General features: G+C 42.9%; 1 protein-coding gene across 2 annotated transcripts in view; it reads right to left on the bottom strand.

The window, feature by feature from the left end:
- Positions 1–15,111: 15,111 nt before the first annotated feature.
- The window catches only part of Gli3 (GLI family zinc finger 3), a 272,053-nt gene continuing 261,044 nt past the window's right edge, over positions 15,112–26,120 (bottom strand). The window contains exons 13-15 of one of the 2 annotated variants that reach the window (XM_021215188.1): positions 24,982–25,272; positions 21,416–21,743; positions 15,112–20,714 (exon numbers count right to left, since the gene is read on the bottom strand). In XM_021215188.1, the coding sequence (XP_021070847.1) occupies positions 18,394–20,714; positions 21,416–21,743; positions 24,982–25,272 (2,940 nt within the window). In that variant the 3' untranslated portion in view covers positions 15,112–18,393. The remainder of the gene's footprint in view (positions 20,715–21,415; positions 21,744–24,981; positions 25,273–26,120) is intronic. The other variant, XM_029547461.1, reaches the window with a different exon arrangement.

Raw genomic sequence — 26,120 nt, 5'->3', positions numbered from 1 at the left:
TGAGGAAGTCAAGACAGCTGAATAAAAACTCTGCTGTGTGGTTATTAGTGATCACTTGTATGCGTGTCTACAATTGAAAAGATCAAGGGAGACAAAAGGAAATTCAAAATGTACATTTTGAAGAGAACACGAACACCAGGAAATTTAATGTTGGAGTCTAGACTCAAAGAGATGCAGAAATTCAAATGAGGCCTGATCCGCATTGGAATAAAGGAAGGGGTGCCTTTAGGGCAAAACCCCATCCAGCTAACCTTTCTACCTATCCATTATTTTTCCTAACCCCCCCAAACAAACAAACAAAAGCAAAAAAACCAAAGACAGCAACAACAAAAGCCCCAAAAGACAAGAAGCCAAAGTTGCTACAAATGTAATCCAAGGGGCTAGGCTACATCTCAGGGCAGCAGTCAAACTTGGGAGTGTCATCTTTGTAGGTCTGGCTTTAGAGTCAGGAAGGATACCCGAGTAAACGGGTTGGAAAATCTTCCTCTATGATTCAGGAGAGACATTTAGGCCAGGTAATCTGTGGGAGGGCATTCCTTGCATGAAGGCCCTCAGAGAAACCATCACTTTAAGCTCTGAGACTGGATCCTGCTTTCCATTGAAGACCTCAAGATGTTAAAGGTGCCAGAGCCATGGGATATCTACCAAGGAGAGATGCACATATGGAGTTCAACTGGCTCAAGAGAGAGAGAGAGAGAGAGAGAGAGAGAGAGAGAGAGAGAGAGAGAGAGAGAGAGAGAGATGCTGTTTATATGTTACAAGCAGAAGAGCTTGAAGAGAAGAACCATCTAAGCCCCTTAACATCAGACATGGATCTACAGGATTTGGAGTTTGCATCACTGGATTTGGTCTTGGTTTGGCCCAGTATTTCTTTACTATACTCTGATTGTTTTCCTTTGGGAATGATCATGTATATTCTGCACCACTGTGTGTGGGAAGTATGTGACTTGCCTTATTAATTTATAGAGGGTTATAGTTAAGAGATTGTCATGAGTCTCAGAAGAGACTTTGGACTTTTAATGTTGAGAATGTGAAAGACTGTGGGAATGTTTGAAGTTGAATTGGATGCATTATGCATTATGATATAATATGGCAATGGAGTGCAATGTGGTCATTTGAGTGAGATGTTCTCAATAAGTCTTAGGCATTTGAACACTCGGTCCCCAGGTTGTGGAATGGTTTGAGAAGGATTATGAGGTATGGAATTTTGGAGGACGTGTGTTGCTGGAGGTGGGCTTTGGGGCTGCCAATGTCATTGCCAGTGTATTCTCTGCTTCCTATTTGTGGGTTGGGATGAGAGCTTTCAGTTAGCACCATGTCTGCCTGCTGACTGCCATGATCCCCACCATGATGGTGGATTCTTGCTCCCCTGGAACTGCAGGCCCCAAACAGACTTTTTCTTCTATACGTTGCCTTGGTCACATTTTATCATGCTAATAGAAAAATAACTTAGACACCTGTCTTCATTATAAAACTTTAGTCCCAAATCACACATTAACAGAGAAATGAAAAACTCACTAGTTAACTAATGTAAGAGTCAGTCCTTTCCTTTGCTCTGATTAATTTTTTCACTGCTCATAAATTGTTATCTGTTCAATATAAATGTAAGTTTAAATTTACATTGTTTTTTTCCTTTCCTTTTATAAAGAGACTAAATATATTTGAGTCTAACAATAGATTTTTCTGGTGGTTGATATTCCTAATGAACAATATTTGGTTCCCCATAAGAACTTCCACTCCCCCTACCATGTGAATTAGTTCCTGTCCGAGGGCTACTATCATTGTGATGAAACGCCATGACTAAAGCACCTTGGGGAAGAAATGGCTTACACTTCCACATCACTGTTCATCTTGAAGAAAATCAAGACAGGAATTCAAACAGGCAAGGAATCTGGAGGCAGGAGCTGCTGCAGAGGCCAGGGTGGAGTGCTGCTTACTGGCTTAGTCTGCACCCAGCTCAGGGCCAGCACCACCCATAAGGGGCTGGGCCCTCCCCCATCAGTCACTAATTAATAAAATGTTCTACAGGTTTGCCTACAGAGCAGCCTTACAGAGGCATTTTCTCAGTTGAGGATCCCTCTTCTCAGATGACTCTAGCTTGTGTTAAGTTGACACCAAAATAACCAGTACAACCGATAACTTGTCAGCCTGTCACACAAACGCATCGCTGTTATGCAACAACTTTCTCTTTCTTGGTCATCTCCAAGATCACACATTAATTTTTTTTTTTTAAAAATCACAATATAAAACATTTTTAAAAGTTCCACACAGCTTTACAAATGCAAACGTTCTAAGATGTTTTAAATGTCTCTTTAAAATAAATGTTCGAAGTCCTTAGTGATCAGAGAAATGCAAATCAAAACAACTCTGAGATTCCACCTTATACCAATCAAAATTCCTAAGATCAAAATCCCAGGTGACAGTTCGTGTTGGCAAGGATGTGAAGAAAGAGGAACACTCTTCCATTGCTGGTGGGATTGCAAACTGGTATAAGCACTCTGGAAATCCTTCTGGAGGTTCCTCACAAAATTGGAAATAGATCTACCTGAAGACCCAGCTATACCATTCTTGGAAATATACACAAAAGATGCCCCACCGGGCCACAGGGACACATGTTCCACTATGGTCACAGTGGCCTTGTTTGTGTTAGCCAGAAGCTGGAAACAACCCAGATGTCCCACAACAGAAAAATGGATACAGAAACTGTGGTTCATTTACACAATAGAGTACTACTCAGCCTTTAAGAATGAGGACGTACTGAATTTTGCAGGCGAATGGATGGAACTAGAAAAAAATCCTGAGTGGGGTAACTCAGACCCAAAAGGACATGCATGGTATGTACTCACTAATAAGTGGATACTAGCCAGAAAAAGAATACAGAATACCCAAGATACACAGAACTCAACAAGGGACTTTAGATGAAATACCCTACAGTGGGAAGGGGAACCCACCTCCAGCAGAAAGACAAGGCATCAAGTGAGGGATGGGGTTGCCATCCCACGGTCAACACTCTGACCCAGAATTGTTCCTGTCTAAAACAACTGCAGGGACAAAAAAGGAGAAGAGCCTTAGGAAAAGGAGGTCCAGTGACAGGCCCAAATGGGATCCAGCTCAAGGAGAGGCCCCAAGGCCTAACACTATCACCGAGGCTATGAGTGCTCATAAAAAGGGACCTATCATGACTGCCCTCCAAAAGACCCAACAATTGAAAGACCCAATTGAAAGAGTCAGATGCAGATGTTTACACCTAACCAGTGGACAGAAACTGCTGACCCCTGTGGTAGAATTAGGGAAAAGCTGAAAGAAGCTGAGGAGGAGGTCAACCCTGTAGGAGCACCAGCAGTCTCGATGAACCTGGATCCCTGTGATCACTCAGACACTGGCACACCAACCAGGCAGCATGCACCAGCTGATATGAGGCCCCCCAACACATATACAGCAGAGGACTGCAGGGTCTGGGTTCAGTGAGAGAAGATGCACCTAATCCTCAAGAAACTGGAGGCCTCAGGGTGTTTAGAGGTGGGATGCGATGGGGAATGGGAGTGTGGGGACATTCTCATGGAGACAAGGGAGTGGGGAGGAGTTATGGGATGTGGAACAGTCAGAGGATAGACCAGGAGGGGGGAATAAAATCTGGAGTGTAAAAAAAAAAAAAAAAAAAAAAAAAAAAAAAAAAGATCAGGTGTTCTTAAATGGCTGCTTTGATTACACTGCATTCTTTGTAAAAGTCCAAAATATCTTTTTAAAAGTTTAAATTCTCACAACTGTGGGTTTTTATAAAATCAAAAATGGAGTAGGTACTGTCTTCCTTNGGGGACATTCTCATGGAGACAAGGGAGTGGGGAGGAGTTATGGGATGTGGAACAGTCAGAGGATAGACCAGGAGGGGGGAATAAAATCTGGAGTGAAAAAAAAAAAAAAAAAAAAAAAAAAAAAAGACTAAATAAAATTTAAAAAAATTCCCATTACTTTTAAAATCCAGTCTTTGTAAAAGTCCAAAATATCTTTTTAAAAGTTTAAATTCTCACAACTGTGGGTTTTTATAAAATCAAAAATGGAGTAGGTACTGTCTTCCTTCAAGAGGGAAGAACCAGGAAATAATCATCATCAGAACACAGCAAAACCTAACTCTAACTAGGTAAATCCTCGGTGTCCCATGTCGGGATCCTCTCACAATCTTTTGGGCTCCTCCAAAGGGTTACTTCTCCAGCTCTGCCCTCTGCAGCACACACAGCTTTTCTCTTAGGCTCAGACCTTGGCAATCATCGCATAGTACTGGCATCTCCAAAATGCTGGCATTTCTTGCTGCAATTGGGCTGTACTTTTACCAATAGCTTCTTCTGGGATTTCTTCAGCCACAAAGCCTCAGCTGCTCTCCATGACCCCTTCATACCGTCAAAACCAGCATCACCTAGGTATAATATGAGGTACAACATCGGCAGCTTCTGGGACACAGATGGTCCTGAGGAAACACTTCCCAGACTCCTCCAAGATGACGCTAGTCTCTCGTTAATCGCAGCTAGTTTTTTAATTCCAGCTGACTAGTATCAATTATCCCAGTAAAACAAAAGTTTATTTTAGTGGTTCTGGTAAGTTGTTAATCATAGCCGATTCTTCCACTCAAGCTAACCAGAACCACAGATTCTTAACTCAAAAAAAGCAAATGGCCCTGATAGAACATGAAGGAACACTTAAACTTCCCAGTGAATCTTCATGAGCCAGACCTTAATTGTCTGTATTGCTTTCAATATTTATCTTCTAAAAGCCTAGAGAAGAAACTTGGAATAGTCAATGGCTGTTCTTGCCCTATGTTCTAAAGTTCTTCCACAATAAAAAACCAAAACCAAAACCAAAACCAAAAAACACATGGTCAGGTCTGTCCCTATAATCCTGGCCCAAAGTCTGTCTTAGTTAAGGTTACTATTGCTGTGATGAAATACCATGACCAAAGCAAGACATGGAGGGTTTATTTGGCTCATATTTCCTCATCACTTTTCATCTTGAAAGAAATCAGGAAAGAAATTTAAAGGGAGCAGGGACCTGGAGGAAGGAAGATATATATGCGGATGCCTCGGAGGCATGCTGCTTATGGGCTTGCTCTCTATGGCTTGCTCAGCTTACTTTCTTATAGAACCCAGGACCAGTCCAGGGGTGGCATCATACACGGTGGGCTGGGCCTTCTCCCATCAATCACTAAGAAAATGTTCTATATGTTTGCTCACAGCCTGATCTTAGGGAAGGATTTTCTTGATTAAGGTTTTACCCTCTCAGATGAATCTAGTGTCTGTCAAGTTGACATAAAACTAATGAGCCCAGTCCCTATATATTCATGTAGGAATATTTATATAAGTGCTTATTTCTTTCTAAGTTTATAAAATAGAATCCCTTAAGAAATTTTACTAGCTAATTGGGTAGCACCACCAAAAAACATGACAATATCACAGACCCATAAAGTACATATTTTTATAAACATGTAGCTAGACATAGATACAATTTTATGATTTTCATTATAAAAATCTAGCCCCAATACCCAATATAATAAACAACTCAAGAAGTTGGACTCCAGAAAACCAAATAACCCTATTAAAAATGGGGTACAGAGCTAAACAAAGAATTCTCAACTGAGGAATACCACAGGGCTGAGAAGCACCTAAAGAAATGTTCAACATCCTTAATTATCAGGGAAATGCAAATCAAAACAACCCTGAGATTCCACCTCACAACAGCCAGAATGGCTAAGATAAAAAACTCAGGTGACAGCAGATGATGGTGAGGATGTGGAGAAAGAGGAACACTCCTCCATTGCTGGTGGGATTTCAAGCTGTTACAAGCACTCTGGAAATCAGTTTGGCGGTTCCTCAGAAAATTGGACATAGTACTATTTAAGGACCCAGCTATACTACTCCTGGACATATACCCAGAAGATGCTCCAACATGTAATAAGGACACATGCTCCACTATGTTCACAGCAGCCTTATTTATAATAGCCAGAAGCTGGAAAGAACCCAGATGTCCCTCAACAAAGGAATGGATGAACAATGAACTCATGAAATTCATAGACAAATGGATGGAACTAAAAAATATCATCCTGAGTTAGGTAACCCAATAACACTAGAAAACACATGGTATGCACTCACTGATAAGTGGGTATTAGCCCAGAAGCTCTGAATACCCAAGATACAATTCACAGACCACATGAAACTTAAGAAGAAGGAAGACCAAAGTGTGGACGCTTCGATCCTTCTTAGAAGGGGGAACAAAATACCCATGGAAGGAGTTACAGAGACAAAGTGTGGAGCAGATACTGAAGGAATGATCTTCCAGAAACTGCCCCACCTGGGGATCCATTCCATAAACAACCACCAAACCCAGACACTATTGCAAAAGCCAACACGAGCTTGCTGACAGGAGCCTGATATAGCTGTTTCCTGAGAGGCTCTGTTAGTGCCTGCCTAATACCAAAGTGGATGCTCACAGTCATCCATTAGACGGAACATTAAGGTCCCCAATGAAGGAGCTAGAGAAAGTACCCAAGGAGCTGAAGGGGTTTGCAGCCCCCTAGGAGGAACAACAATATGAACTAATCAGTAACCCCAGAGCTCCCTGGGACTGAACCACCAATCAAAGAAAACACACAGAGGGACTTGTGACTCTAGCTGCATATGTAGCAGAGGACGGTCTAGTCGGTCATCAATGAGAGGAGAAACCTTTGGTCCTGTGAAGGTTCTATGCCCCAGTATAGGGGAATGCCTGGGCCAGGAAGAGGGAGTGGGTGGGTTGGGGAGCAGGGGGAGGGGGAGAGGATAGGGGATTTTTGGAGGGGAAACTATGAAAGGGGATAACATTTGAAATGTAAATAAAGAAAATATCTAATAAAAATAAAATAAAATAAAACAAAACAAAATAAAATAAAAATCTAGCCCCAAATCCCACATTAAGAGAAGATGTAAAACTCAGTGGTTATCATAATAGTGTATCCTTGTCTTTGTTGTACTTTATAATTTTATAAGAATTTTTGCATCCCAGTGGCTGGAATAAGTTAAGGTTACCTGCTAAATATGAGAATTAAAACTTTCCACCAATATCTACATATTTTCTCCCTCTGCCTTGGCATATATTTTATTAGGGATCTGAACTAAGTTTTAGAAGAGGGAATGAAGATGCATCAAATAGATAGTCCCAGTGGCTCTAATTTGATTCAAATTAGCCTTTAGGGTCTCAAGAACTATGACGGAGGGAAAGGGGGATGTCTTAACTTTGTACTGACTGCACAGAGCTACAGATTGGAATAGGAGGGGGAATGTCTTAGAAAAACAACTTGGGAAAGTTAAACTAAATAAAGGATCCATTGAAATTCTAAATGACCCTTAATTCATCAGTGTCAACAAAAAGAAAGTGAATACTGGTAACTTCAGAGTTAAACCATCAGTGAGGTTTGAGGAGGTGGGGTTTCCATTTACATTTTCAAGAGGGAAGTAGGACATAATAGGAAGATCTAAGAGGCCTTGAAACGAAACCATCTGTAATTAAATAAATATTGATGGGAGGGGGGAATCCTAATTTCCATTATGCATTTCTTATTCATTTGAGGGACAAGCATTTTGTATCTACAATTATGAGTCCTCGCCAAACCTTTGATGCTCCAGCATGTGTATGTCTTATATTTAGCTATTGGTGGTGTTGATACTGTGTCCAAATGTCAGCCCCCATCACGGCTTTACCAGAGACCTGGGTTCTTAGAGTTCCGGGAACATCTTAGTCCTTGTCCTGGATCTCTTGGTTTCCAAGAAAAAAAGAAATTCTCAGCTGTAGAATAAAGCCTTTGTCTGCACTGCTATCTCAGCAACAGGACTACACTTACTACTTAAAGACCATAGGGTCACATCTGAGTTCATACCAATGATATGATTCCATGAAAAAAGTGTCATAATAGGGGTTGGCTACCAAAAAACCATGCATGTGCTTGGAGGGTTAAAACAGTGAGTTGGCTTTATTTCTGCAGGAAGACAGGAACGGTCAATTTCATTACATCAGGTGGCCAATGATTTAATCAGTTTTGCTTAAATAAAAAAAAAAAACTGCATTAAAGAACTGTAGAACAAAATTCAGTGAAGCTCTTCAGTTGATGGACACACTAATGTACCCTCAGGTACACATTTAATTTTACGGGGAGAGGGCTTTTGCATACCTAGGCCTATGTGTCACCCTACCCTGTTCCTTGGCTGTAGTCTTTATAAGAAAATTAAACATAAGGATGGTGCTGTTCTAAGTTCTGCGAATAAGCCTAGTAACTACAAGGTCATCGAAACTCCTGCATTTTCAGCTTTTCAGAAACATCAATGGTCTAAACTTGTGGCTTCCATCTGCGTTTTCGGCAGTCTTGTGGAAGGAGAACTGAGCTCTTCGTTTCTGAGATCCCACTGGTGCAATTACCCCGATGATTTGTACCGGAAGTGAGTTGTGTAACATCAGTTGGGGCTGACATCCGAGATACAATAACAGACCAAACCTCCCTTGAATCTGTTTTGCATTCTTTCTTATACGGAAAAACTCTGTGACTGAATGAAGCTAGGATTTTAGTGCACGTGGTTGGCAAGGCTACATTAGACTCAGCTTGTTTTTTTTTTAAAACCTTAGCTTTGGCTGCGTGTTAAATCTACTTGATTTAGAACAGCCTCAGGATGCATTGCAAACTCGTTGGTGTCATCAGCAGGTTGGAGGCTGTCGGAAGCTCTGGTAGAATTGTGCAAAGAGATATTAAATTGCTCAAAACTTCACAGTCAGTGAAGAAAAGCCTGGATCAAGGCAACAGAATGAGAAGGTTGCTACGCACCTTCAGTGCTGTGGACCAACGGAGCACTCTTTGTCCTGTTGCTACGAGGATATGTTGTAGAAGGTGTTTGTTACTGACACACAGATGGGGCAAAGGCAGGTGAAAAAGATCTTAACTATTTCCTCAATTCAAGTGATTTAAACTTGAAGGGGAAGTTGCTTTAGTAGGATCTTTGGTTTTCATTCTCTGTATAAACTTGAAGTGAAAAGTTTATCACGATGTTCCATGATCTCATTTTTTAGAAGGATGCAGGTCAAACGGAAAGTGTCAGGGGAGCTGGCTTCCTGGACACCATAGCCTGATAAAAGTAAAGGGATTAAGAGTGCCTAGACAATAGACCAGTAGCATCACTCCTAGAGACCCCAGAACATGCAAGGTACAGAGGAGGAAATCTCTTATTCAGAATACAGACTCTCCCTGAGCTATGGCATACATATTATTTTTCTTGTCTCCCGTTTGCTGCTTATGAAAAAAAAATCACTTTTGGGCAGTAAATCCAACTATGATTTGGGTAAATGTTTTTGAGCATAAGAATCATCCTCAAATGAAAATATTTATTGACTTAACTCAGCTGAGGACCCCAGCCACAGACTTATCTTGGCCACAAGCAGCTTAGATCCCCCCTTTTTTTCCCTTCTCCCAAGATTCCTGGCTTGTCTCCAGCTCCATGCCTCAGCCAGCAAGTAAGAGAAGGGAGGTAGCTGGCTGCTTGTTTCCAGCTAACAGCAACGGAATTCCTTGGCCTGGACATTCAGTAATTCCCTGCCAGCTGGCTGTGTACCATTCCTCTGGGAACTCAGTGAATCACACCTCCACAGTGCATTTGGCTCCTACAAGCCCCGGAGGGTTGGAGCCTTGTGCCTGCCAACAGTAAGGGGCTGAGGCCCAATTTCTGAGCCTGGATCATGTTGGGGCCCCTGGAATTTCTGAGTACAGGAGGTTTCCCAGCTGCAGGGGAAGAGTGCTAATCCAGAAGCAGGGAGTACTCAAGCTGGACCACGCTGTATTCTCTCCCTGCTGCTGCTCCTGGGGAGTGTTCTCCCTGCCCCTCCTACAGGCAAAGGGTCCCAGATGGAGACAAGAAAAGAGCACCAACAAGGTTCCCACCTCTCCTCAATAATGACCATGGAAAGGTCTGTTTTGGTAGCTCTTCTGTTAGCATGGCCTTAGCACAAACAGGAGTGATGTTACTGGGCTAAACGTACAGCCAAATGCTTATATGGGGCTTTTATTTTAATGACCTGGAAACTGATGACCGAGAGGACCACCGTTACTGAGATACACCATTTGCTCCTGCATTAGAAGTACACATTGTATGCTTGGGCCCTTTTCCAAAGCAGGGGTTCAATGACATTTTAGCTTTTAGTTGTGAATCTTTCTTTAGCTGGAGGTTGAGAAGGAGGTCTTGTTAGATCTAAGCAGTGTGAGAATTATCCTCCCAGGCCCAAAATGTCACTTTGGTCAGCACTTTAAAAAATAGAAGCCAGCCTCATGCCCCAGGCCAGGCCAATAGGTGAGGCTGGCTCTGTGCTCCTCTTTGCCTTCTTGGTTAGCTCACTGGCCAGAACACCTCTCACTTCAGGTACTCACACAGCCTTCTCAGTAAGGGGAGGAAAAGGGCACAGAAAGAAGGGTTAGCCAGGCTGCACAGAACTGTGGCAGGATGGGAAACAGAACAAGCAATGAGGAAACTGTATCCTTGCAATGGGAGAGAAACAACTTCCAGGCACGAAAAGAATCACATCCAGAAGGTTCTTGCAGGCAACTATAGTGGAGAAAAGTCCTGTCTCTCTGATCCTGGCTCTTCCTAGTGTTTCCTCTTTCCATGTTTCTGCTTTCCAGGTACCAAGGCTGGAGGCAGTGGAAGGGAAGCTGGGTGCCCTTCCTACCTGCTATCCTGCTTCCTTCCGCAGGGAAGAATTCACCTTAAAGGAGCCAAGTGTACCCTCTTCTCTCTGATCCCCATCAGTTCCTCTCCAGCACCCCATTACTGGCCATCTACCGTCACTACCAGTGGTATTGTAAACATTTCCCCCAAAGGGATAACAAAACCAAGCCACATCGTGTTAATGAGCCCCTCTGTTTCTTGTGTTTCTCCTATTTCCATCTTACCCTCACTTTTCGGTTTATTCCAAAGCCACAGTTCAAGTTTCAGTGGCCTTCCTGATACATGGCATGTTTTCCGTCTTCACAAGACAAAGCTGTCTGTGCACTGTGACTCAACTACATTTACCCGGCACGTTTATCTCAGGGACGCCGCAGGTAGGTCTGATGTATTTCCTGCTTGCTTTCAACCTTTGCCTTTCTTCTACTCTTTTTATAGTGACCAATTAACAAAGTGAAGTCCCTTGTAGGAGAGAAGAGGAAGTGAAGAATCAATGAGTGGAGGAACTGGAGAAAGAAACAGAAAAAAAGCATAAGAAAACCCACCTTTCTCCTTCTCCTTAGAACATAATCCACGGGGTGTGCATTTCCCCACTCTGGTAACTATTCAGACTGTAACACGCTTTAGTTGTTGTCTTTTCCTTTGTTTGCTTGTTTGGAAGATTTGTGCTTTCATCTCCTGACAATTAACGTGGCAGTACCTTCTCTTCACACTGGGGAGATGGAGTAACATCTGATCATTGGGTAGCATCTTATGTGGAAAGAAATGTGGCAATTTTTGGAAAAAGTCACTAAATTCATCTTTGACTCATTTGTCATTCAATTTTCTGGTCTGATTCCTCTTTTTAGCCATCACACTGAAAGTAAGACATCTCCCATAGTGCCGAGTGACTTGGTCAATAAATTCCTTGACTCAGATGTCGAGCCACATTAACCTCTTTACATTTCCTCTTCATTTTTTAACTCTCTCTTCTCATCAGCCCAGTCTCCTCACTGTGCCTTGCAGGTCTCTGGGACCAAAGGTTACTGTTTCTGGTGGAAACATATTGTCTTGTCTGTTAATGTTTGGGCTTTTGCACTGGTGTCTAGGCATCTAGTGTTATGACGATTGATATGATTTTTATGTGTTGATATCTAGTCTTATCTTTGTTGGGTGTTCTCTTCCTTCAGTTTTAGGAGTATGGTGGCTATGGATTTCCTGTTAGATAGTGCTTCTGTAGTTTGGTAGGTGGCATATAACAGGGATGGAATAGAAGAGGCTAAGATGGGCTGTGAGAAACAGCTAAGGTGATCCTGTCCACACCAAGAGGCAAAATGTGCAGGGAGATGGAGGTGTAATGAGGGAAGAGGCTCCCGTAAGTAGGTTAAAGACAAATAATAATTAGGAGGCAGGTATGAAAGAGCTTGGGGTGGGTTGTGAGTTGGAGCAAAGGGAACCATCAACTCACCTACAATCTATAATAGTAACCTGCCAGCATATACTGGTGCAATAGTGGCACAGATGTTGTGGGAGTGACCAACCACTTTCTGATTGGACATAATGCTCACTCTCCAAGGTGGAACCTATTCCTAACATTGATTGGATGGCCAAGAATATACTAGATAGGTCATAGGTCTGGAAGGAAACCAAATACTTACTGGCCTTTTGTTGGTATGATTTCCAGTTTTGTTCTTATGTGTTTGTTTTTGGTGTTTTGGAGTCAGGGTTTTACTGTATAGCCCTGGCTGTCCTGAAACTCACTCTGTAGATGAAGCTCCCTTTGAACTTAAGAGTTCGGCTTGCCTCTGCCTCCCAAGTGCTGGGGTTAAAGGAGTGCATCACTACATTTGGCTGTTTTTATGTTTTTTGTTTGTTTGTAAGTGCATTATTAATTTTTTTGCCTGTTTGTTTTCTAGAATGGACATAACTTTGGAGGAGTGGGAGGTGGGGAGAATTGGAGAGGAAACAAGGGAGAAAAGATTATGATCAGAATTTATTGAGAAAAATTATTTTCAATGAAAGAATAAAATTAAAAATAAATTACTGGGCTGTGTATAATTTACCTCATACCCAGCTGTTTCTTAACCCTTTAATTCTCACACTTAAACTATTCAGAATTTTTATACTTATGCAATTATGTCACAGGAGGTATTTTCAAAGGAAACCTGTGTCATCTCCACTGCTGCCCTCTGGAATTAAAAAGGCATTTGAGACACATGATAGCTAATCTAGTTGTCAGCTTGACTACAATTTGAGTCAACTAAAACCCAAGGGATTTTCTTGATTGGATATCATGAGGTAGAAAATCTGGTACATCACAAACTGACATGCCATAAGGAAGCTTTTGCTTTTTTGCTTGCTTGCCTTCACTCTTGCTAGCAAATTTATTTATCCTGTTGCTCCATCAGTCCTTCACTGAGATTCGAACTTCTTTGAGAGTCCAGTGCCAACCAAAGACCAGCTGAAACATACAGCCTTCTGGATGGAAAAACTCCTGAATTCCTGGCTTTTCTCTGAGAGACAGACGCTGCTATTGGACTAGCAAACCAGCCAAAACACAAACTGAGCAACTTTCTAAAAACCTCTTGAGACACACACACACACACACACACACACACACACACACACACACACACACACACATCAGTCATGCTGCTCTAACATAGGGCGCAACCCTGCCTTTCCATCTTTTCATTAGTATTTTTAGCTTGCTGAATGGTACACATTTTTTGTGAGCTGATTAATTTACACCCAGACAGAGTATAAATTCATGCTTTCCTATTTTTCCCCAAATTTATTTGGATACATTTTGTGGGAGATCAAAGCATTTGGGGGCAATGGAATTTCCCCTTGGGTATCAAGAGGGCATGCTCAAGTTCATGTGTGCCTGTGTTTACAAAGGATGCTCTGATACTGTGGCTTGGGATACCCCGTCAGCACCTGTTTCCCAGCAACAGTGCTAAACTGATGGCAAACGACACGCACTGCTACTGGCCAAGTGTAAAGGAGACCTTGGATGGCAATGTGTAGAGCACTACTGCAAACCAGTGTGAAAATGCAAAGGCAAAGATATTTCTAAATGGAATTAGTCACTGAAAGCCATGTTAAAGTAAGCCTCCATGGGGCTGGAGAGATGGCTCAGTGGCTAATGGCATGGGCTATTCTTCCAGAGTTTGATTCTCAGTATCAACATGGTGGCTCAAGACTACATGCAACTCTAGTTTCAGAGGATCTGTTGTACTCTTCTGGTTCCGTGGGTACAAGATGTGCACATGGTCTATAGCCATATATACAGACAAAACACTCATACACATAGAATAAAACAGAAATTTAAAAGAAGTGTGCTGGAAAAGTCTCTATATTGCCAGATTTTCATTTGTGTGTTCGTGTATTTCTAGATAAAAGGATAGTATATAAAAAGGAGACAAGTTGTCAGATTGTTAACCCTGTTATTACCCTTCCTCAGAATTGGACAAATCAGTAAAAATAAAAAACATAGGACTATTAGCATGCTCTGTACAGCCCTGTTTATGTGAGGTTTATGTCTTATACCACCAATTAATTTGCTAGCATTTTCATCTCCTTCTAGTGAATAAATGCAGTAAATTCAACGGGTGTGATGGCTACTATTCTTAGTTGTCACTTTTACTACATCTGGAATTAACAAAAACCCAAATGCCTGGGCACACCTGTGAGGGATTTTTTTTTTTCTTAATTAAATCATCTGGAAAGACCTACTTCTAATCCAGGTCTTTAAGGCAGGATTTTTGAGGTGGGAAGCTCCATCTTTAACTTGGACTACACTTCTGTGGAAGAAATAATCTCTTTGCTTGTTTGCTCTTGTTAGCAAGTGTATTTCACTGGCATTAAAGCCTACTTCTTTGGGATTTCAGAAAACACTGAAGACCATGGATTAAACAACTACTGGATTCTTGGACCTTCTGTTAATATGTAGCTATCATTGAATTAGCTGGACCACAGCCTGTAATCCAGTCTAATAAATCACACACACACACACACACACACACACACACACAATCTCTGTTTCTCTAGAGACCTCTAACATAACTCTAATATAACCCTGGAACTAGAGTGGCATGCCTTTATGAGCTACCATGTGGGTGCCGAGAATCAAACCACAACCCTTTGGAACAGCCAGTGCCATTAACCAGTGAGCCATCTCTCCAGCCCCATGGAGGCTTACTTTAACACAGCTCCCATTGACTAGCTCCATTCAGAAATGTTCTTGCCTCCTTTGCTGTTCACACTGGTTTGCAGTAGTGCCCTCCACATTACCATCAGAGGTCTCCTTCCCATGGACTCACTGGGGAGTCAACTATAGCTTGGGGAGTTCTCTTGAGAAATTGTCCTTTTCTTAAAAATAGGAATTAAATAAAAGAAATCCAGTAGAATATTTCAGTACAAAGATTTTTTTTATTGACACTGTAAGAAACATTTTTATTATTTCTTTATTTTTTTTTTCTTTGTTACAAAAGGACTAAGTGGTTCTGAAAGCCAAGGCAGAGTTCGTGTTTCTGGGCTGCCATTCCCATGGCTTAGGAGCACTGAGCAGCCACAGGCTTTTCCAAGGAAATCCCGAGGCCATCACATCCCGACTCTACATCTACAATACTTGAATGTATTTACATTGTGTTGTTCTTTAAAAAGGATTACACATTTTCTTCTTTAAAAAAATCTAAAAAAATGGTGGAGAAAAGGAACACAGTTTATCTTACACATCTGCAGGATATACAAGCGTAACGTGTCAGAGGAGAACACCCTCCTATTAGCTTCAAACAACACAGGAAATCGGGTCACCCAACACCGCAGACTGCCGCAGTCCTGTGTTCGCTTCCTGGTGACACTGTCTGGGCACGCAGCCTCTGAGTGCTGACTGGACAACAACAACAACAACTGGTCCTTCTCATCGACAAGAGAAACATAAAATAAGGCACATACATTGTAAGCATCAAAACCTGTGGCTCAGGACAAGCCAACGCGGGAGGAGAAGGGAAGTGAGTTCCTTAATTCTTTAGAAAAATTATGGAAAAAAAAAAACAAAACAAAACACCGAACCATTTAACACAGACGTTAAACAACAGTACCATGTATGAGCCTGTACTTTCATTAAAAAGCAGCTGTGTGTGACATGAGAGAGCCAAAGCCCTTTCTCCTCAATACAACGGCCCAGGATTGGAAAGGGGCTGCTGACTGTGAGTGGGACTTTGACAGGAAAGACCAAGCCTAAAGAGACCTCATGTCCTATGAGTTAGCTTTAGTGACCAATTGATCTTTCTTGAACTGGACTATCAGGACAGATGGGTTCACAAAGTGGTTCTTGGGAGAGAACACTTTTCACTCTCCTTTTTTTAAAACAAAAAAATCTATATTTTGAAATCTTCATATTAAGAAGGGTCAGATATTGAGTGGAAACATCAATTCCAAAAAATCTAAAGGCAACGGCTTGGAAAATAAGGATGAAAGCAAACAATTAAAAAAAAAAAAAAGAAAACAATGAAAAAGTCAAAAGCAGAAGGTAAGAAGGCAGGGGTGCTGGCTCTGTGCCCTGCCCATCTCCTAGGTGGGACTGCTAACATGGAAAATCTCTGCACGTGAGAACATCAAGGTCACATGCAAGGCCTCCACCTAGAAAGGTCTCTGCTGCAGGAGGCCATCAGTGGGTGTGACCAGGAACCGAGCTCTCTCTTTTTGATGAGGAAGGAGGAGTAGCCTGAACCCCTTCTTTAAAACCCAAAGTAATAAAGAGATTTGGCCAAATAATAAGGCATGCCAGGTCAGACCCAGACCAGAGACTTAAAAACAAAAAAGACTTTTGATAAATGAAATTCAGGGATCCATCACCCACTCTGTGATGACACCGTGACCTGTCTGAGGCAAAAAGAAGCCTTGCTTTATTTACTCTCCTGCTATCAGAGCAGCAATTCCCTTTTGCTTGTGGGCTGTCCTTTGATTTATAAGGAACCTCTGGGAGAAAGCTGCAGGGCACAGTGAACTTACAGATGGCTTGACTGGTCCTGGGGACATCTATCAGAAAGCAAACTGGCTAGCTTAGCCACAAAGTCATGCTACACGGCAAAGTTTCTTCCCTGTTGAAATTTGGGCTCCAAAAGAGAGAAAACAGGCATGAGGGAACCTGGCTGGTCATAACATTCTTCTTATTACCTAACACCTACTGGGTTTTACCTTCCTAATTTTACAGGCAGGATTTAAGAGGAGAAGTCATACAACCCTGTCAATAACAGCCTTGGGGAAATCCAATGATGGGTAAACATTTTACTTTTAATTGTTTACAGTTTTAAAGTATTATGCTAGATAATCCATGAACTCTGTGTACACACAGTTGACTCTCATGTCTGATCTGCATGTGAAGAGCAGCTGCACTGTGTAAATCTTTAAAATATGAATACAAAAGTCCTAGTCCAATGGTAAGGACAACAGCATCTGAAATTCACATGGCTACTAAACATCAAGCTTCATGCTCTCCAGTGCTAAAACTGGTTAAAGCAATTTATTTCTGATGTCAATGTATGTGCGTTTTGCCTTTTACAACTAAGTTTTACACATTTTTTTTTCCTTTATAATAGGGCACTTAGAAAGGACATATTCTCCTGCTGTAGTGAATTTAATAAATGGTAGTGATGTATCCAGTTGTGGGTTGCGTGAATACCTACTTAGAGCTATGTGTAGTCAATTCCATTCTCAGTTACCTATGACAATGAGGAAAGAGGTGAGACCAATGAATAATTATAGCAAGTCCAAAAAAACAGTCCACAAAGTAATTCTACCGAATTGTTTCAACCAATAATTGGTCTAACTTCGTACCAAAAAGCTAAAAGTGTGACACATCTGAACATCAACTGCCTGCCCACTCTCACTGCAGTGCTAAATAACACTGAATGCTCATAAAGGTGAAGGTAATGTACAGGAGACAACAGAGATCTGATCATACAGACATACCCACGGGATGCATACTTACATAAGGATTACCCCCTATAAAAACCCTCATCAAACTACTTCATTTCCAGGATCCCCACATTTCCACTTTTGTGCAGCTGTTAAAAGTATGCCCTGAATTGAATCAAGGTGGAGGACACATGAAAACCTATTTATACTAACTATAGTGCACCCACAAATAATCTTCAAACTCACTATTCATTCAATTCTTGTACTCAGTGTGGGAATTAAAAATACACATACACACATAAAAGCAAGTCACTGAGTTCGTAAAGAAAAGCTTTAAAAAGGTGGACCTGTCACCCCTTGGTCACAAGCACACCAATTCCTAGTTCCTGGGATAGCAGAGAAGCAGACCAAATCTTTTAATTCAATGACTTCTCTTCTAAAAGAAAGAACATGCACAGAATACATTTACATTGGTTCACTCAAAAGAGGGCAGGCTTACAGGTAAAAAAAAAAAAAAGAAAAAAAAAAACCCCAAAAACAAGGGTGATTTGAATGTCACAATACTGATTCAAACTGAAATGGAAGACAATTTCTCCCCTAGAATACCTTAGGGTTTTTCAGAGTCCTTTTCCATAAAAGGAATATACTTGAGACACATCCCAATCAGGTGAGATGAGATTGCTAAAATACACACAGAACTTAAAAAAGAATAATAAAAAAAAAATCCCGAGTCATTTCAGTCTTTCTATTTATGGTCCTCCTTGCCTACCGCCTACTGCATAACTGCAAGGAACTTGCTTTCTTCTGCAAGGGAAGTCAGCAAAGAACTCATATCCCCAATAGCCATGTTGCTGGTACCCATGGACAGGGATGGGAATGGGAGGGATGCCCGTGGAGTGGTGAGACGGGAGGAGCTGTGGGAAAGGTTCTGAATGATACTTGGGCTCAAGGCCCCTGACATTAGGCTGGTATGGTCCCCATCATCTATGATGGCATCAAAATCAATCTGCACACCTTCTAGGTCATGACTCTCAAAGCTGTCAACTGTGCTTGTCACCTGGTTAGCGCCTGGGGAAAGCAGCTCAGAGTTTTCAGTGCCATTCCCCTGGAGCAGGCAGTCGGCATCTGAGAGGGAGAACGAGCCAGCTTTCCTGTCTTGCTGACCGAAGCCCACGGTTTGGTCATAGAACTGACCGGAATAAGTCTGCATGTTAGAGCAGAGCTGCTGGGACTGACCTTGTGCCTCCATTTTGATGCTGTTCACCCTGCTGCTCTGACTCACGTCACTGAGCTGTCCTGGTTGCAGAGTGAGGTTGCCCCTTGGCATTGCCTGACGCCTGTTACCCCCATAGCTGGAACAGGGTTGGTAGCCCCTGATAGCTGCCATTCTTGATGGCTGGCTGCTGTTGTCCTGAGTCCCTGGTAGGCAGCTCTCTGTCCCTTGATAGATGTTGATATGTGAGGTAGCACCAATCTGCCCTAGTACCTGTTGACCAGGGCGGCTGGGCCCCTGGTGCTGCACGCTACCACTGAGTAGCTGATGGGCAAAGTATCCCTGTCCCACTTGATCTTGGGTTTGTATGCCATTCACTGTGTTGCCAGCTAACTCATTTGGTGCCACGGACAGGCCGAAATCTAGCAAACCCCCATTCTCTTGCAAGCTGTTGCCTTTCAGCTTGGACCCTTGAATCCCTGCACCACAGGCATGGTCTAGAGCACTGGAAGTCAGTGGCTGCCTGTTGAGCTGGCTCCCACACTGCTGGGTCTTATAGGGCTGTTCATGGAAAGTATTTCCATTGGTGCCAAGTCCTTCCCCAGTGTGGATTGCAAAGTGCTCTGGGCCATTGTAGGCACTGCTATTCTCCCCGAGGGTCTGATATCCCCCAGCTGGGCCAGTGCCAACCTTCCACAGATTATGTGGGTGTACCACCATATTGTTGTATAGCCCAAAGCCCCGAGGCTGCTGTACGCTAGGGCGCTGCTGACCACATTTCAGCTTGGAGGATGACAGATCAGAGCTTCCAGAACTGACCTCGTTCCACTGGATGGGCAAATCAGTTTTACTGCCCTCAGAGCAGGGCTGCTCCAGAGCTGGGTACTGCTGGCCAATGTGACTGTCTGGCAGCCCCGGTAAGTCCAAGTCCTCTGGCTCATGGGCTACTTTGCTATCTTCAGAGATGCTACTCTGCAACTGCTGCCCATACCCTGTCTGGTTCTGGGAATTTAAATACTGTACCACGTCATCTGGCAGGAAATCTTCATCATTCAAGTTAGCGTCAGCATCCATGGTCAGAGCCTCCAGGGCAACATTCTCTGTGATGCTGGGAGGGCAAGGGGATGCCTGGAAGTACCGGGGTTGGCTGCTCTCCTGCCGGGTATAATTTTGCAGCACTAAGCTACGCTTTTCCACCGATGGAGGCAAATTTGGAGGATTAAAGCTATTGAGGCTGCTGAAGCGTTGAATCCTGGGAAGTGACATGTTCTCCGAGACTGTCCTCACAGGGTCACTGGCTCTCCTCACACTGTTCGCTACTGCATCATGATGCATGAGGTGACGCCCTCTGTAGGCGTGGCCTCCCCCATCACTGCATCTTCGAGGAGGATGGACTGGAGGCAGGGTCACCCCTGAGTCCCTCCCTTCCCCTAGCAAGGCCATCTTGGTCTTCAGGCTCAACCTTTCCATGTGGGGCAGAGGTGTGGGTGGTGGGCCACCAGTGGCAGCTGCATACTTGGCCTTAAGGCGGTACTGCTGCACAGGCGTGAGGCTGAGCAGACTGGGCAACCCATCACCCTGGCTGGCCTCGCTGGACCTCCTTGAAGCATCTGTGGAGATGGGATCGTAGGAGTCCGCCACACTCACATTCTGGGGTCGCCCTTCAGCCTGGGATGCCTCGCTAGACCTGCGGCTGGAAAAGCAGGGGGAGATGCCCGAGGATCTGCGGCTGCTCAGGTAGGCGGAGCTGACAGTGCTGGTACTGCTGTCTCTCCTGTTGAGTGTGTTCAGCACTGTGAAGTCTACACCTGACAGGTCACTTCTGCTCGGGAGGAGGGTCCCGGGCCCACCCGAACTATAGTTGTTATTGGATTGTGTGCCTGGAGGGAGGGAACAGAGGGAGGGAAGAGAGATGTAAAGTTAAGCACGTCTTAAGTCAGGTTCTGACAAGCATTTATAGCTCCTTGAACTAGGTAAACAGATACAATTTTCTTGGTTTTATGTTTTTTTAGAGACTAGATTTACGGCACTAACTATAAATATATCTATTGTGGAGGTTTTTCTTTTCTTTCTCCCCCCCCCAAGTTTTTTTTATTATTATTAGATATTTTCTTTATTTACATTTCAAATGTTATCCCCTTTCCTGGTTTCCCCTCTGAAAACCCCCTATGCCCTCACCAGTTCCCCTGTTCACCAACCCACCCACTCCTGCTTCCTGGCCCTGGCATTACCCTATTCTGGGGCATAGAGCCTTCACAGGACCAAGGGCCTCTAGTGAAGGTTTTTCTTGCCCCACTCAAACTCAAGCAATTACAAGTTCTTCATCAAAATCTGATCTCTTCTCATTTTAATTTTTTGTTCCAGTATTATTCTGCTATTATTTTCAAAATCTAGACCATCTGGAAAAGCAACGCAAATGGTTCAACATCAACCCAGGTTACGGTCTAGCCTATTTAGGATCCGTGAAGAATCTAACAAATAGAAAACCAAGGGTTCCAGGTCTGCCTGGTGTGTTCTGGTCACACTGAAAGGAAAAGAAATAGCCCGAGCAGACAGACACATGGTCTAGGGAGGGACTTACCATTTCCTATGAGAGGAGATACCGCAGGGGCTTTGGAGGGTAGAATAGGGTTCAGTCTTGGAAACATTCCATTCACTTGTTTTAGCCTTTCAAGTTTGATATGCTCCATCCATTTGGTCCCTGCCGGGTTTCTCCTGGCTTGCAAAGCAAGGGCTGTGGTTGCCGTGGAAATGGTCGAGTCCATGATTGGGGTTTCATCGATGGCACTGAGGTCTGCTACACTACCTCCATCAGTCAGAGGAAGCTCGAGCCCACTGTTGGAATAGTTGCTGATGGGGGACTGTTGGCTGCTGCATGAAGACTGACCACCAGGGCTTGGCTGAGATGCCTATTGGGGTCAAGGAGAAAGGAACCAAATGTCATCAGGAAGGGTAAAGGAGAGGGAGCCAAAAATGACAGTTCATGCAAGCCAAAACCTTCAGGGTATCAGCAGGTTACATGAGAAGAAAAACTATGTGTTGGTGGATGTTTGGGCCAAAATGAGAATGGCCCACCAATCAGGCTGATACACAAGGGGAGGTGATGAATGGTAGACGATGCTAGATGTGCTGTGATCAGAACTATCAGCCATGAGACCCTGTTGTTTCAAATGCCAACTATAGAGACATACTTCCTCATTTTCAGTTCTATCTCCAGGACATTATTTTTGGGCCAATTTCTTAACTATTCACTACAACAGAATCTGTGTATATAATGGGATCAGTTCCTAATGGATCAACTGTTACTGGAAATTAATATAAATCCCAGTGAGTAGCTAAGTATAAAGACCTGGCAAAGCTGAAGGCTAAGTCACAAGCTTTGGTAATTCTTATCGTTCCAACTGAGTTTCAGGCTTCTGAACTACAGCATACACATGCTTCCTAAGACACTGCATCCCCTTCCAACAAAGACCCCTCTAGGCTGTTCGGACCTGGTTCTCAAATTATGTTTTCTATGTTTTCCTCCCTGCCTCATTTTGCTAGTGTTATAGACCCTCAACCAGGGTCTGAATCAAGGTGGCTGTAACTGGTAAAACATAAATCATCTTGCTTCCGTCACACTCAGGAGGGGAGAGAGGCTGCAATGGATAGTAGCACTGAGTTTGTAGAATGATTTTACAGTTCCTCTTGGTGTGTGCCTCTCTCCAGTATGATCTAATGTTAACCAAATAGATGCTGGAAGAGAATTATGTAACTAATGAAAACTTATTCCTACTGACAAGTCTCCATCAAAGAGCCTTGGCTTGTGGAACAGTAACCGGCTCATCAGGGTCTGGGAATGACTATGGGAATGGACCTATAGCATACAGGATAGTTCTCACACTCACAACTGGTTGGTCTATCTAAAACTGTAAGGGTTTGCATGAATCCACATCTTCGTAAGAACAAAAGTTTTGTTTAGAAAAGTTCACTGGCCACTGAAAGTCACAACATTCAAATCCCTACGATGGCTAACCTGAGCCTCTGCAGTACCAGCTCCAGGGTTCCTATAAAAACTGGAGCCACTAACAGCAAGGAAAAGACCCCCTGAGTGATTCTCAGGTGGGATGCACAATGCTGCCGAGAAAGTGTTTGTAGAGGTTAACTCTCTTGGGGAGTCCTCTAGCTTTATTACGTTCACAACATATGAATCCAAGCAAATGCATACTTTCTCAGCAAGTGCCACGTGGTACAGTTAACTTCAACCTTGGGCAACCAAGCAGAGCTAAGGAAGATTTGTAAATCTGATCATGAGTATGAAAACTCTTAATTATTTTGCCTCTGCAAAATATCGAGGTATCAACTCTAGATGTGCTAGGAGTTTTTTTTTTTTTTTTTTTTTTTTTTTTTTTAAGCTTTGGGTAAGTTTCATTCTTCAACATAATAATCAAAATATGTATGCACACAGATATGTGTATAGGACTATGCACACACGTGCCGTAGAACAGGTAAGAAGGCACAGGTACTTACAATCAGGAAACTACTTATATGCACTCAATTGAATGGAGGTTAAATCGCTAACAAATTTATCCACGTCTTCCTCAAAGAACACAGTACATATCTAGTCCCACACTTGAATTTATGATAGTCAAGATAGTAATTAACTGGAATTTGAGAACAACTGCTTGGTTGGCCCAGTGTGGTTTATTATGAAGTCCCAGGCAAAAGTAACAATGAGGCACCGTCTAACTACCCCGCGTTCACATGCTATGTTCAAGGCACAGAGCTGAGCAATGCCCACCAAGGATGTCACAATGCCGTAAAAACCAAAGGAAGATGAAATGGGAAGAGAGCTTGCATGTTAAAGTGAAAACAAAACAAAACAACAAAAAAAAAGAAATAGAGAAGTCAAAATTCCCTCACCTTATTACCCACTGTCCTTAGGAAGTGAGAACAAGACATTTGGGAGCAATAGACAGAAGAGGTGTTGCATTAATAAGAAAAAGGAAGAAAGAATTTAATTTATAGCATGATGACCAAATTAAAGACATGTTTTAAAAGAAATTCTATTAGAAATGCAATGTTCATTAGTAAATGTCTGTGACGGTGTCTGGTATTTAACGCGCATGAGCACACAGCATCTGTTGGGGAAACAGGACCCCGTGATTCATTTCAAGGAACTTCAATTTTCTCACCTGGAAATATAGGGTTTGGTCTGCAGCTGTTTGAGTTCTATCTTTATATTGTAATTTGCCTATACATATTCACAAACCAAGTCATTCTGAAGAGAAGTAGCTGTAAGTAATTCTGACAATTCTCTCTCTCTCTTTCTCTTTCTCTCTCTCTCTCTCTCTCTCTCTCTCTCTCTCTCTCTCTCTCTCTCTCTCTCTCTGCTCTCTCATTTTTTTTTATGCAATAGATGGTATGCTGGGTTGTGGTGACATGTGGATCCTGTCCCTGTCTCTACTCTCCCTGACCTGTTCTGCAATCCTTAAGACTAGAGCTGTTAAGCCCATGATCACACCCTAATCTTGCCCTTGCTCTACCCCTTCTCCCCCTTTGCTCCGGCAAGTCCCACAACTAGTACCTCTCGTCTCCCTCCCATTCCCCAGGAGCCACTGGGTCTCCCTGTCTGAGTGCTGAACTGTCCTCAGAGCCTTTGCCCTTTGAGCACACTGCCAATTCTCCTTCCCTAGAAGGCTTTTCACAGACTTGTGTTTAAGCCCCATCATCTGAATTATATTTGTTTTTCAATCTGTACATCCCACTGAACTGTAAAACCCCAAAGAATACGGACTTCAGCTTATTCATCTTGGGGTCAACAGGGCAAGGAAGACAGAAAGCGTATTTGCAGAAAGGCTCAAGGAATGGTTTTCTACAGAGTAGCCACATTGAAGACACTGACAGCCATGTCTGTCTGCCACAAGTGGTACAGCTGTGGGTCAGTTTTAAAAGTCAGGTAAGAATCTTAGAAACTCCTTTGGAGCAAAGTTATTGACTAAGCAGATTAACTTTGAGTGAGCTGTCTCAATCAATGGGCTCATGACTCTCTCAAGTCAGAGTGGCCAGATAACAATGAAGGGGGATAGTGTCATCCCTTGACATTTTCATCTGGGTTTTTCTTAATGAGTGCTTGGCTCTGGGAGATCAGGAGAGTGAATGACATACCATGGGCTTTTCAGCCTTGACAGTCTTCACCTGGAGGCATTCTTCCCGCTTTGAGGTAGTGGTGCTCAGCTCCTTCTGCTCACCAAATGCTCCCTGAGTTGGCCGGCCAGGGGACCTGGACTGTGAATGGCTGCCGGAATCTCTCGGGGGTGGAGGCCGAGGGTGCATGTCCCCACGCTGCTTCTTGGTAACATGAGCCTCAGGGCCATGCACAGTCTTCACGTGTTTTCGGAGAGAGCTGGGGTCTGTGTAACGCTTGGTGCAGCCAGGGATTTTGCATACGTACGGTTTCTAGCAAATTCCACGGAAAGGAATTGTTGATGAATGGCAGTAAAAGTGATTATGACTTAGCAGTTGCTCATTACAATTCTTATTCTTTCAAAAGTACTTCCACAGCATTTAGGTACCTCTCAGGTCTAATGACTTAGAAAGCCTATTTGATATTGCTCAGTGTCCATAGAATCTAGCTTAATAGGTATTATTTAGAGAGCTCTGCAAGTGGTAATAGTGTATAAATTGCCTTTCCATTGTTGGAAGCATTTATGCTGTGATTGGAAGTATCATGGCTCTCCATCTACTGATGATGATAATGGAGAGATAGGCTTACAAGAAGATGATATCAGTACAATTTTATACATCTTACAAGAGATGTTCTGTGTGAAGAAATTTATTATCTTGGTTCTGAGATATAATAATTCTTTGCTTTGAAACTGTGCTATTTGTACACAGGTATTATAATAAGAAGAAACAAAACTGAGCTGCCCAGAGCTGCTCTCATGTTGTTTAATGAAATGTGCTCATTTGGGTAGGTGGGTAGCCTGACATCTGTTTGGGGTTCAGATGTAAAAATCCTTAGAAGGTCTCTGGACTCTAAAGTTGTAGCCTCATTACAGACTATCCATATAGCCATTCCATATACAGACTATCCATATAGCCATTCCATATACTACTCAAGGCTTGTGAGGGATTTATGGAAAACCAGGACTCTCAACCTGCTTACCTCTGAATTTCCAGGTCTACCCATGGCAGAACTACTCCCTTTCTGCTATTTTTATTTTCTCCCTGAGTTGTTCATCATGCCTTCTAATACAGTTAGGGACATTTATAACAAGATATTCATACAGATTACAGAACTGATC

The sequence above is a fragment of the Mus pahari genome, chromosome 16 (genome assembly GCF_900095145.1).
Source record: "Mus pahari chromosome 16, PAHARI_EIJ_v1.1, whole genome shotgun sequence".
Lineage (NCBI taxonomy): Eukaryota > Metazoa > Chordata > Mammalia > Rodentia > Muridae > Mus > Mus pahari.
The sequence above is the reverse complement of the archived record's forward strand: the minus strand, read 5'-3'. Positions and strand labels throughout refer to the sequence as shown.